This window comes from Amphiprion ocellaris, chromosome 17 (assembly GCF_022539595.1).
Source record: "Amphiprion ocellaris isolate individual 3 ecotype Okinawa chromosome 17, ASM2253959v1, whole genome shotgun sequence".
Classification (NCBI taxonomy): domain Eukaryota; kingdom Metazoa; phylum Chordata; class Actinopteri; family Pomacentridae; genus Amphiprion; species Amphiprion ocellaris.
The window spans coordinates 31,068,065-31,082,444 of record NC_072782.1 but is presented as its reverse complement, the minus strand read 5'-3'; the positions used below and the strand labels follow the sequence as shown (position 1 = coordinate 31,082,444).

The 14,380-nt window shown below is 35.8% G+C and overlaps 1 protein-coding gene across 7 annotated transcripts in view; it reads right to left on the bottom strand.

Moving 5' to 3' along the window:
* The window catches only part of LOC111579785 (WD repeat-containing protein 7), a 132,730-nt gene that overhangs the window by 54,210 nt on the left and 64,140 nt on the right, over nucleotides 1-14,380 (bottom strand). For all 7 annotated transcript variants that reach the window (XM_055019237.1, XM_055019239.1, XM_055019240.1 and 4 more), the window contains one exon: nucleotides 6,406-6,519. In XM_055019237.1, coding sequence (XP_054875212.1) covers nucleotides 6,406-6,519 — 114 coding nt within the window. The remainder of the gene's footprint in view (nucleotides 1-6,405; nucleotides 6,520-14,380) is intronic.

The following is a 14,380-nucleotide window of genomic DNA, read 5'->3' as shown; positions in this document are numbered from 1 at the left end:
CAAACCATGACATTTTCTCCAAGTACTTTTGGTGTCTAAACTTAACCAAGCTTCTACCATTTAAAAGTGTCTAACAAAGCTGATGTTTTCCTAAATCTATAAACATAGTTTTGGTATCTAAACGGAAACAGAAAGCAAGTGAAAACTGAGAGTCAACAACAACAAAAAAATTAATTTTAAGACTAATGGTCTCTTGTCCATCAAGGGACGCAAACTCTGGTCCTTTGGTGGAAAGTTTGGTCATTGGAAGCAAGAAATACTCAGCTATTCTGGATGAAAGTCCAGTCACTCTAGCATACCGGAAAATGGAGGAGACACTTGAAACATGTAGTGGAAGAGTCGCATTTGAACCCAAACACATTTTTCCAAACCTTAACTAAACAATTTTGGCATCGAACCTTAAAGAAGCTTCAAACATGTAGTGGAAGGGTTGTATTTTAGCCAAAACCATGACATGTCTCCAAATCCATGACATTTTTTCTTGAGATAACCAAGTAATGTTGGTTCACCAAGCCCCCAACATGTAAATCTGTCGAACAAATATTTAAATTTAACTCTGGTCTTCTGGATGAAAGTCCAGTCACCCTGGTAAACCACAAAATGGAGGAGACGCTAGGACATTTTTGCAAACCTTAACCAACTAATTTTGGCGATGAACCTTATATAAGTTTCAAACATGTAGTGCAAGAGTCACATTTCTCCAAACCCATGACATTTTCTCTCAAGATAACCAAGTAATGTTGGTTCATCAAGCTTCTAACATGTTAAAGTGTCCAACAAAGTGAGATATTTTCCTAAATACAACAATGTAGTTTTGGTTCCTAAAACAAGGAGAGAAAATGAAACTGACTTCTGAGACTCTGCCACCATCCTCCTGTTCAGCAAACAAACGTGGACTCACTCTGTCAAAATGGGTGCTTTTACCACCACATGACATTATTAATCTCAAAATGACATTCCTTTTTTAAAACGTATTTGAGAATGCAGTTTGTTAGGAATCCCTCCATCCTTTCTTTATTTTCCTTCGTCCCTACAAACAAATTACAACTAAAGCTCCCTTTTACTACATTTTCGGTTTAACTAAACTATAATTATTTACAAGAAGTTATGCAGATGTTGAGAAACCGGCAAAGCTCAGTGATTCATAAATCTAAATCTCCAACTTTAGCATTGATTCATGTTGTGTAACTTCAAACCTGGCTGTAAAGAATCAGCTGATATTGTCTGCAGGAATCCTGAATTGGACAAAAAAAAACGCCTTACAGTGTGAAGAAGGGGGTTGTTGGGGTTGAGTCTAGCAGAGACCTCTGACCTCCCAGAGGTTACCTTCCTCCATCAGAGAACTGAGGAGGTGTTTGGAGTGCTGATGGAGGTAGTCTTCCCTCTAGTGTAGATCCACATTACTGTTCCACTGATATGATCATATATAAAGGCAGCTGCAGGAATTATATTGACGTAGATGGCAGCTACCAGGTCACCAAAACACAAAGTGACCAAGACAAATGTGACACCAATACAAAATGCAGAAATCTTCACATTCACACACAACTGGAACTCCAGAATATTTGACATTTTTACCCCTTTAAATGATTTTTAAAAGCCTGTGATGTTTCTGTTCCTGGACTAATGTAATTTTGCACTTTTAACAGTTAGTTCTGTTTCTTGATGCAAAAACCAGAGATAGACTTAAGCCAACAGAAAGTGAAAACCCAGTGCAACAACTAAAAAACAAGAATATTTGGGCTTTTTACAAAAATATCTAACGATAAGGCAAACAGAAATATCTATTTTTTTTCCTCATAGGACATATAAACCAACCGATTACTGCTGTGACTTACAACTTTAGCTAATGTAGAGCAGCTTTAATTCATATGCACTCCCATTAAAAGTTTGGGGTCACTTAGAAATGTCCTTATTTTTGAAAGAAAAGCAGTTGTTTTCAGTGAAGATCACATTAAATGAATGATAAATACAGTCTAGACATTGTTAATGTGGTAAATGACTATTCTAGCTGGAGATTTTTCATGGAATATCTCCATAGGGGTACAGAGGAACATTTCCAGCAACCATCACTCCTGTGTTCTAATGCTACATTGTGTTAGCTAATGGTGTTGAAAGACTAACTGATGATTAGAAAACCCTTGTGCAGTTATGTTAGCACATGGATAAAAGTGGGAGTTTTACTGGAAAACATGAAAGTGTCTGGGTGTACATGTTCTCACACTTTTACATCCTAAAAAAAATCATTTTGATCCTATTAAACAGCTTCCTTCAGAGATGGTTGAGTAGAAAATGTTAAAAATTGGACCCTCTTAGTGTTTCTCATTTATCTCCATCCATGTCTCTAATATCTACCAACACTTTAACTGTTTAGGAGCCTTTTTCCACTGAAATGCCGCCATCGGGCTGAATTGGAGTGTGTGTTTGTGTGTGTGTCTATGTGTGTGCAGTAGGAGTGTGTTGTGGATCCTAATGACATCCCCTGACACTGCCACGGACATAATTACAACACAACACACACACACACACACACACACACACAGACAGACACACACTTGGAGGTTTCTATGGGGGAGCTCTGGTCTGGGAGGTTTTGCAGCTGTGGCACCGAGCAACAAATGTTGTCACCTGCACATCCTCAGCTCAGTGTGCGTGTCGTTATGTGTGTCTTTGTGTGTGGGTGTGTGTGTTGCCGTTGTGTTAGCGTGCGACAGGGGAGACGGCAGACTGATGTGATGAGTCTATCGCCGTGGAAACAGCCTGCAGCCAAGTGATTCTGTGGCTGTCGACATCTTTTTTCCTTTGTCTCCTCGTTTCTTCTTCTTTTCTCTCGTCCTGCGAGGCGCTTTAGTCTCGTTTTAACAAAGACTTTCTTCAGAAAAACATCTGAAACTAACTTTAACTGAGCTCCTAAGAATATATTAGTGACTATTTAATTCCAAGTTATGTTGGTCCTGATGATGACAATTTTGGGTCAACTCACTGTAGTGTGATATTCTTCATTTTTGGTGAGTTTTGGAATTTTAAAATGTGTATCTGGACAGATACTTATATATCATTCTTTTTAAATTCATATTTTTTACGTTTCTTTTACTTGAGCTGATTCATTAACCGTTTGATGCATAACCTGGGTCAAAAGTGACCCAAATCCAATGGAAAATGGGTATCTCCTGATGTGGTCTACGCATCAAAGGGTTAAAGGCACTTTTTTGGGATTTTGTTTTGATTTTATGGCTGTTATTGAGCCACAAGTGGGATGTTTGGCTTCTTTTGTTCAGTTTAGTCTATAATAAGACAGAAAATAGGTTTAAAAATGCTTCCCATAAAGCTTATTATATTTTACACACAATACTAGTTTTAACAAAAATACAGAAAACAACTCTTCGCCCATCTATTGCATGAGGTAAATATGTTAGAGATTAATTTGCCAGATTAAGGTTTAGCATCAAAATGCTGCATTAATCTATATTTGAAAGTTAAAAGATGCAAGAATCTAATAAAGAAAAAGACATAAAGTGATTTCTCTTCATGTAAATGGATTTTTGATATTTTCTTTCTTGATAAATGAATTTTTCAGTTGTAAATGTGAAAAAAACAATTACAAGGAAGTAACCATTTTCAATTTCTATGACTTCTTTAAACAGAAAACCAATAATTTATTGATCAAAATGTCATTTATTCTCTTGCATCAGCTTCTACAGTGTGAGAATTTGTTGCTTTTTTTCCATTTAATGTGACTCTAACTTGAATTTGTCATAACTGGGCTGATTATCAGGTGAGATAGCCAACATTTTTTCAGTTTCGGTATATTGGTATCAATGTTTCAGAAAAATTAGACCAGTTTAAAAATGCTCTACTGTGGTTCTGATGCATATTAGTTTCAAATATTGGTTATCTGATTGATTACTGAGAATCTGCATCATTATCGACCCTGAAAACACATTAATTGGTCCCGATATGGAGTTTTGGTTTGTCCTGATAGTTTATGAGCTAAAGAATTCATTTGTTTTTAAAAAATATAAAATAATCAGTTAAAAAATACTAATTACTGCCAGAGTGAATGTTGTTATCAGTGATACAAATAGTAATAGTGTTAATGGGAAATTTCCAGATCAAGTCTTATTTTTAATTTGTTGGGGAATTTAAATGACAGTGTTTGCCTCCACACATGCAGATGTTCCAGTGTAATTCCCCCTAAATCACTGTTTAGCAGGGCACCATCCCTGTATCCTGGGCTGAGCAACGCCCAAGACGACAGTGATTAATTGAAAAAAGTACAAACAATTCTGTTTTTTTTTTCTTCCACTATATCAGAATAATAATAAGATGAATTCTCCAGCAGCAACACAGTGCTGAGGATGTAGTTCAGGTTGTGCAAAACTGTGAAAAAAACCCAGAACTGTTTGTTAAAGGTGTGATTCTTTAGGTATCAGGTTGGAAACAACAAGTAAAGCTCAACCCCACCGTTGTTTACAGCTTATAATATGACGTAGAAGTGCATTATTCTTTTTATATTAGTAATAATTTAAGATTCAAATGTGTTATAATGGATTTACCAGAAAAAAAAGTTCACAATCGGTGAAACAAAGAGTGAAAACTTAGAGAAGCTTCAGACTTCTGCTTAGTGTTTGAGGCGTCTGCTAACAGATTTAATACTGCAGAGACTGAATGGAGGAGGAAAAAAACCAACACAGAGCTGTCAATAGGAGAAAAATGAGCTGTGAGGAATGATAAATTGTCAGACACATCTGTGATATTGACTGGTCTGAGAGAAGGATGGAAGCAGGAGGAAGGAAGGAAGGAAGGTGATGCAAGAAACAGCCACAGAATATTACAGGCTTTTTAGTTTCATATTTACCCAAGAATTTCCCTTTAGGCAAAGATTTTTAAATGATTCTGGGATCGACTAATCACTAAAAGCTGAAACTGAATACAGACATGATTCTGCTATTATAATGAATAATAATACATTTAAATTTGCTGATAAAATGTGCCCGTTTTGTTGTCTGTCACAGTTAAACTTTCAGGGAAAAGCGATGAAGACCAATGGACTGGAAGTGATGCTTTATGTGTGATTCTACCTGCACAGGTGTCAGTCTTTCTCACCTACACGACAGTAAACTGCTTTTAACGCCACTCTGGTGTTACACGCCGATTAGAGAAACTACACTCTGTACTTAACCTACATTCAGACTCACCAGAGCAAAACGCCTGAATTCAAAATGATTCCTTCATTTTACACGACAAAGACGTTTCACTGCAAGTTTAAGATGAAATGTGACCACAGAAGCTGATGTAAGACGCAAGATTTTGATCAAGTGACAGGATATTTCAGTGATCTGGCTGATTCCAGTTGGTTTATTCCATCCCAAATCATCAGGTTCAATCTGCTCCAACATCTCTGATTTGCTAAATATTGTTATAACATAAAACATGGATACAGGGTTTCTGCAGAAATCAGCCAGTCAGATTTAATGCTTTTTAATGCTATTTTAATGCTAGACTGTAAAAATTTTAATGCCACGACCGTGAACTCCACAAATTTCATGGGTTTGTTTTTTTGTAAAAGATGATTTTTCTATGAAAACTGTCCCCTCATTTCACTGTTTCTGAATCCAGAAATCACCCCTGATATCCACAGGCTGCAGTCATTCTCTGAAATCCATGTTTTATAGCCATTTTTGCTGGAATTTGCATTTCCTCATTTCCCAGCTCTCCTCCTCCTGCTCCATCCTGCCGGCCACTTTAAAAACATGCAGTTTTTGGCAACTGCAGCCGACCAACCGGAACAATTATCACAATGCTTCAGCATGTTTACGCAGATGCACATATCTGATGAATCACAGTCTATAATTACATATATTATTATTATCAAATACTTTTCTTGAAAACTGCAGAAAGAATTGTTAATTCCATTGAGAATCAAATTTAATGATTTTTAATGCCCTGCAGAAACCCTAGGATATTTATAAAGATGATTGTAAAATTTTAGCTTCATATGTTGATGGCTTTGTGAGAAATTAAGCTTTAAAAATCGCCTGTCAATCCACTTTCAGCAGTTGTTTTCTCGCGTTGAAATCTGAGTCTGAACAACAACATCTGAGGAACTATTAAAGATAAAAACCTGAAATTTTCTCTCTTATTTCTCATCATGTCATTGATTCAGAATCTGGAATATTGGACAAACAGATCTTTTTATCTGTTCTGTTTACAAAAATATGTAGGAGAAAGCAAAAAACCTGATGCAGCAGAAGAAGAGATTCCTGTTTTTTCTTCTTCTCTAACAAAACCTACATTACCCACGATGCAATTCACGTCCAACGCCACTGATTTCGTTGCAGATTTGGGTTTGTTTTGCTAATTAAACCCAGATTGTGTCTTTCCTGGAGCTTTTGTTGGTCATACCTGCTGTGATGTCGTCGTCGGTGACGTCCATTTCCTCCTCCGGAACTTTGGTTTCTATTGGCTGAGCCTCTGGAGGGGGCGGAGCCGGCGTCGAGGGCTCAGTGGACGTACCGGCTGAAGACAACAGAAGGAAAAGAGTTGGTAAATATCAAATAATCAGCCTGTTTGGCTGCTGCTGTTGCTCCTCGTTATCGGGCTAACCGTCCTGCTTAAGCAGCTAATAAAGCTTTATTGAGGCTCCTCGTTATCTGGACAATTAATGGAGGCACACAAACAACACAGCTCCCCTCTCTATATTTAGTGTTTTCATTTCGCCCCTTATCTCCCCGTTGCCAATTAACAGTGGCTTTTCATTAGCGGCTAATGAATGGCGGCGCGCTAATGAATGCGGCGGCTAAAGGTAACGGGGGCTAATCTCAGCACTTAATGGATTACACAAACATCCTCACCGCCTCCCTGCACAGCAAAAATACACGTTTTTAGAAATTACAAGCAGTTCAAACAGGAAAAAACCCACATAGAGTTTCATACGTGTGGCCTCAGTGCGCCAATAAAGCAGTATAATCACGGCGGGTGTAATTACATTGATTAATCCTGGTTAACATTGTGCTTCATGTTCCAATTAACCTGCTCAGCTCCACGTAATGACTTTATATCACACACACACACTCTGACAGGAGGCCGATAGCAGCCCGCCGCTCCATTATACCGCTCAACATTACAGTGATAAAAACTTAATTGGGCTTAATTAAAACATAACTGATGTTTTTACTGGCAGAGAAGAGTCGGATGCTGCCAGTCCGCAGATTAAACGGGCAGTTATTTGGTGTTTAATTAGCCAGATGTGGACGCTGTGACTGATAACGGGCCAAAAACAAAAGAAAGAGACGAGAACGAAGCTTGATAAAGGCGGTTTGTGCATTCAATTCAGCAAGAACTCTGTTTTTTATTTGTAAGCCACATATTGTTTTATTTATTCTGTCAGTTACATAGAAACACATGCATCATAGCTGGTGTATTTGCATGTGCTGCTACAAAAATATGGAAACTAATCCATGAGGTGGTTGGTATTTTCTTGCATTTTCTGTCTTCCGTCTTACCGGTTAATATATTTAGAATTGGTTAAACTATTATTGTATTTTATTATCAAAGAAGTTGGTCAGAGCAGTGCTTGTAGTGGTTGTGCTCCTTTCTTCTTTTTCAGAAAATGTATATTGTGTTATGTGTAGTTATTAATGAGAACAACATTTAATAATTATACTCTGTGATTTGCACAAAAATTAAATTGAACCCGTCTCAAATAAACCAGAATTCAATGGTTGTAAGATCAAAACAACAACAATCTGAACTAGTACATTCGTATATGTTCTGTTACTCCACCAAGGAACGTGGCAGAGTAACAGAACGGAAAATAACGGATTTGGATGAAATTTTCAGGTAAGGTCAGAAATAAGACAAGGAGCACCTGATTAGATTTTGGCAGTGATGCAGCTTATAGTCTGGATCCACGGATTTGTTAAAGATTTCTGTATCGTTGTGAGATAGCGGCACAGCGTCACTGTAACCATGACAACAAGTGAACATTACGTCAGCTGCCCGTTGACGATCACATGATTGTGATCCTGCTACAAATCCACCGCTGCCGATTTATCAGGACTTATCCGACGGAAATGATGCAACGACTGAGCAGCCTTGGAGGAGGACTGAGCTCTCTGAGTGCTTTTCTTCTTTATTATTATTTTGTGACTGACTTGTCTTGAATGTTTGCATTATCTCCTTTGTTGCTGTAACACTGCAAACTTTCCCACTGTGGGACTAATTAAGGCTGATTGTAACGTAACACAACATAACGTAACACAACATAACGTAACACAACATAACGTAACACAACGTAACGTATGCAACTGATCCAACGCAATGTAACACAACGCAATGTAGCACAATGCAGTGTAATGCAACGCAACATATGCAACACAATGTAATGCAACGCAACGCATGCAACTAAAGCAACACAATGTAACGCAACGCAATGTAATGCAATGCAACGCAATGTAACGCAACGTATGCAACTAATCCAATGCAATGTAGCACAACACAATGTAACAACGCAGTGTAACGCAACGCAACATATGCAACACAATGTAATGCAATGCAATGCAACGCATGCAACTAATGCAACACAATGTAACGCAACATAACGCAATGCAACGTATGCAATTAATGCAACACAATGTAACGCAATGCAATGCAATGTAACGCAACACAACGTAATGCAATGCAATGCAACATAACGCAACATAATGTAACGGAACGCAACACAATTAACACAACACAACATAACACAACTAACACAACATAACTAATGCAACACAACACAATTAATGCAACACAACTAATGCAACATAACACAACATACACAACACAACTGACGCAACTAATGCAAAGCAACAAGTGCAACGCAACTAACACTAAGCAACTAATGAAACAAAATGGAATGCAACGGAATGCAAGGGAACGAAACGCAACACAACTAACGCAACAGAACGCAATGCAATGGAACACAATGCACATCATAGTGTAACGCAATGTAGCGGAACGCAACGTAGCATAGCGGAACACAAAGTACTGCAACATATGCAGTATTATACTTTCCTGTGCTGTATTTTGGTGTCTTTAAGGCCGTTGATAGCCCTCATAGTTTGATTACTCAAACTTTATTCTGGATTTATATCGTCTACTGACCCATATCTGGAACGAAGCGCCCAACTAACCCTTTTTAAAACCGTTATTTTCTGTCTGAACACAACATATTTCAGGTTCGCTCTTGGTCGGTTCTCTTCAAACATACATACATGGATACCATCAGGGCCGACAACCCATAACTCAGCTCTGCTGGTGGATGAAAGCGCGATGGAGATGCAGGAGCTGAGGGAGAAGAAGAAGAAGAGGAGGGAAGTGGAGGAGGGTAGGAGGTGTTCTGCTTGGCTCCAAGGTCAAGCTTGTCATGTCAGCCATGACACATAGCTCCCAGCATGCCTTGTTAACCTCCAGGACCTCCTCCTCCTCCTCGCTGCTGTCTGTTGCTGTTTAAAACACACTTCCTGTTCTTGAAAGCACAGCAGGTTCTCCTCTTTTTCAGTTCGCTTTCATTCAAACTGTTCTTTAGTGCTGCTTTTGTATGATTTTGTGCAAGTTTCAAAGTTTCATTGATATAAAATCTTGTAATTTCAAGTTATTTCCATATAACATGAGGAAAGTTATATTCTATATTATTTTCTATGGCATTTTTGTTAGATTTCAATTGCTTATAATGCACATATGGAGAGCATTTTTATTTTTCTAGATATTTGATCTTTCACCTGTTCACTATCTGCGTTTACCAACATAATTCTACCGTTCTAAATCATCATTACATGCTTCTTTTATTTAGTTTGTGTGGTTTATTTTGTTAATTTAAAAACAAACTAATTCATAAAGTGCTCAAAACGATCAATTTCACCACTCAAAGCGGGAACATAAAACAAAATAATGTCTCTATGCAGATGACCCCTTGATATATCTTTCAATTTTTAAAATTTTTTTAGTTTTTCTTTTGGATGGAACAAAATATTTTTCTTTCATTCTATTTATTCATTTTCTTTTGCTCTTATCCCTTATATCCATATTTTCCTTTTAATGTGCTCAGGCATTTTTGGTGCATTAATTAATTAATTAATTAATTAATTAATTAACTTCTTTCTCTTGGTGGTTGTTGTGTGGATATATTTATCTTAAAATTCAAAATTTGACATATTTTTTGCTTCTCTGCTCCTTTTCTTCTTTCTGTCTTCCTGAGTTTCCTCAATTCTTTCAAAAAAAGGAATTATTATTATTCTATCAAACTATTTTTAACACTATTGAAGTAGGTTTTAACTTTACATATCACAATCATTTCACTGCCCAGGCCTTATTACTATCTTTTTACCTTATTTATTTATTTATTTATTTATTTATTTTTTTTTTTTTTTTAACTTTTTTCCAAAAAATGCATTTATTAAAATTGTTTTTGGCTGATTCATCATCCTCTTTCCTTGTGTATTTGTATATGATCTACGTGAGAGGTGATTTCATTAATTTTACAATGAGTTTACTTTAATTCATTGTGTTTTCTTTTTTTCTTAACTATACGGGACTTTTATTCAACTCTAGCTGTCATTAAATGTGCTTTATAAATTAATGTGACTGAAAAATGTTTATTTAATTAAACATAGAAAGCATAAAAAAGCACAGCTATTGAAACAAAGTTTTCTGTTGGAGTTTGTGTCATTGTGAATTTAATTTTTACTGCAAACCTGCAGATATTAGTCCTATTGATTACTAATATTCTTAATTAATATCAGCCCTGATGAAACCTATGAGTCAACCTAATGCTAAATAAACAGAACCTCTGCCTCCTCGGCCAATAAAAGGTGAGAATGACGGAATAAAAGGATGTTTAACGACAGCAGGTTGACGATGGGATAAAACCCACCAAAGTGGGCGATCGACAGCTAAATGCAGAAAAAAGAGAGCGAGGAAGTGGCGACTGCTGTTCAGTGATCAAAGAAAACAGCTGCTTCACACATTCACAGAGGCGACCCTTCGGATTGTGTGATCAGGCGTGTGTGAGTCCGAACAAAGCTGCTGTTTAATCAACTGTGTGCGTGAATGTGAGAGTTGTAAGTGTGTGATTCTTCCTCCCATCGCAGCTCTGGACATCCAGGTTTATTGGTAGAAATACTGCAGTTCTACAACTATAGTCACCACTCAACTACTGTGTTCAGTTTGTCCTTTAACGCTGCTTTTGCTTTTCCTTAACTTACATGAAGCTGATAATTCTTTTCTTACACTTAGGAACAACGTAAATGAGATCACACTATAAGAAAAATACTGTTGACAAGTTTTTAAACACATTATTGAACAATTTACTGTTTTTTTGTTGTTGTTTTTTTTTTAACAGATTTTGTCTATTACAGATAATATCTGATAAAATCCCTGATAAAAAATATTAATTTACATGCTAATGGTAATTTTTAAAAAAAAGACCAAAAGTGTAAATAACATCCACATCAAAAACCTGTACTTTTGTAGTTTTTTATAACGTTTTTTTTTTTAAAGAAAACTTACATATATTTACAATTGAAAATGCTTCATTTTTTTACTGTTATTTTAGGATTTTTAGTTTCATTAAGTAACAGAAACTATCTAGCAAAAAACAAAAAAAAAAACAGGCAATTGGAAATAATGAAAAATCTCTTTCAAATAGTAATTAGTTTTTCTTACAATGTTTGACTACAAAGTCGCATTTTTTTTACCTTATTGAAAACAGCAAATATATCATTATTTTACAAATATTTTCAGTAATTCAATTTATGTATATTAAATAAAATTACTTTTTTAAATGTTATTATTCATTCTATATACAATTTTTCACTATTTGTCATTTGAAAAAAGAAAAAGAAAATTGTACCTGTAAATAAAATCCACATCAAAAATCAGTGTTTTTACAAATAATCATTTGTTATCTGATAGTGTGGAACTATGAAATGCAATTGTTTTACTGTGTTTAATCAGCTGGAAAATGATAATCATTTTACAGATTATTTTATAGAAAATTATGATATAAAGATTTACCAGCATATTTTAAAAATTTTCCATGTTTTGTTAAATAAATAATATCAAATACAAAAAAAGGCCAAAACTGTAATATCCAAATTAAAATTCTGTTTTAACAATAGTTGTTTTTTACTTTTACAATATCTGACTTTAAATCAGACTGTTTAACTGAATTTAAATCATTAAAGAAAAACATTGTTTTAAAAATATTTGCCGTAATTCTAAAGAAAAATTATGCCTATTAATCTTTAAAAAATTTTTGAACAGCAATTCCACAATTTTTTCCTGTATTGTACCAAATACTAAATATCAACCAAAATCACATAGAAAAAAAGCTTAATTTATGTGTTAACAACAACAAAAAAGAGGATAAGGTTTTAAAAAATGGCCAAAATTGTAAATAATCTGCAAAAATATTTTGTATGTTAACATTTATATTTACAAAAAATGTGCAGTTATTTAAAAGAAAAAGTTTTTTACATTATTACCATACATACACATATATTGTTATTTTACAGGTTTTCTAGTTTTTATTTTTTTAAAAAATGGGCAAAATTGTCAATAATATCCACATCAAAAATCTATATTTTTACAATATAAATATATGTTGTAAAAATATACATTTGTATATATTATATAAATAGTAATTTGTTCTTTCACAGTGTGGGACTGTAAAATTAGATTGTTTTACTGTGTTTGAATCAGGCGAAAAATGAGGATTATTTTAAAGACATTTGCTGTTATTTAATAGAAATTCAAACAAAAAAATATGTATATCAGGAATTGGAAAATAAATAATTTCTTAATTTCCTGAATTTTTCCTATTTTATTAAATTACAGATAATATGTAATAAAATCAAAGAAAAAAAACATAAATTTTTATGTTGACTGTCAGGAAAGCAGGACAAATCTGTAAACAACGTCCACATTTTTTACACTTAATAATGGAAATATTATTATCTTACAGGTATTTGTTGTTTTTTTGGTAGTGTTTTTTATTATTTTTTTTTTTTTTAGACAGTTGTTGAAAGTTGGACCATTCCTACATTTTTCACCTTTTTTTAATCAGATTTTTTTCTACACTGTGCTTCCTAAAACCCTAAACTCGTCCCTTCAGGTATAAATCAGGTAATTAGACTTGCAGCGGTGATGATGGAGACGGTGAGGACAGTTTACGTCTCTCTCTTGCTCTGAGTGGAGGTTAACAACTGCTGTTTCCTTTGTGTTGAAGCCTTTTAAACACCTCCAGGAGAGCTGAAAGGTCAGCCGTGGCCACCGCTGTGTGTTGTCTAGTCGGCCCCATGCTGCGACTCGGGGACTCTGCCGCCGGCTCGCCTCGCTGACATTTTCTCAGCGCTAAAAGCTAATGGATAAATACAGGTGTCTTTCTTCAAACGGCAGCCACTCTGCCGCTGGAGAGCCGGAGGAGAGAGAAGCTCCAGAGGACGGCTGAGTGGATATTTGATGTCGGTGTCAACAGTGTGAAATAAGTCCAATCACTCCACTTATGTTACACTCGGCATCCCACGAGGAGGACAACTCAGTGAGAGGTGTTGTAATGTAGAGAGCTGGACTGTATACAGATACAACCATCAGCCACAACATTAAAACCTGCGTCATGTTGTGTTTAAGCTACAGACTTCTATAGATGTCCTTTAGAATCAGACAACAAGACGTCAGCAGCAACATCGATTATCTGGGGCCATATTTTACTATTAAACAATTACAGATAAAATAAAATAAATTCACTCCTTTCACTCTTCTGCAGCCTCCTCTCTGTCTGTAGTCACTCTGTGGTCTCACTAATGTCCCACCCACAGCTGTATCTGATTGGTTACAGGTCAGAGGTAAGAGTAAGAGCCAATCAACACTAAAAGCCTTTGTTTACGCAGCGAGACCGATGAGCACATTTACAAAACAAAGCAGCTTTGGTTCATTAGCAGAGCTGTGTTTCGAAGGTGTGGTACCAGATATTTTTGTACCTGGAACAGACACCACAATCTACACCATCATGCTCAGTTTACCCTGAAAATGTCAGAATGATTCACTTGTTGGTGTCAGTGTAGCCGGAGCATACACCACCATTTAAAAGTTTGGAGTCACCCTGACAATTCCATGTTTCCCGTGAAAACTCCCACTTTTATTCATGTGCTAACATAATTACACAAGGGTTTTCTAATCATCAATGAGCCTTTCAACACCATTAGCTAACACAATGTAGCATTAGAACACAGGAGTGATGGTTGCTGGAAATGTTCCTCTGTACCCCTATGGAGATATTCTATTAAAAATGTCCAGCTGGAATAGTCATTTACCACATTAACAATGTCTACACTGGAGT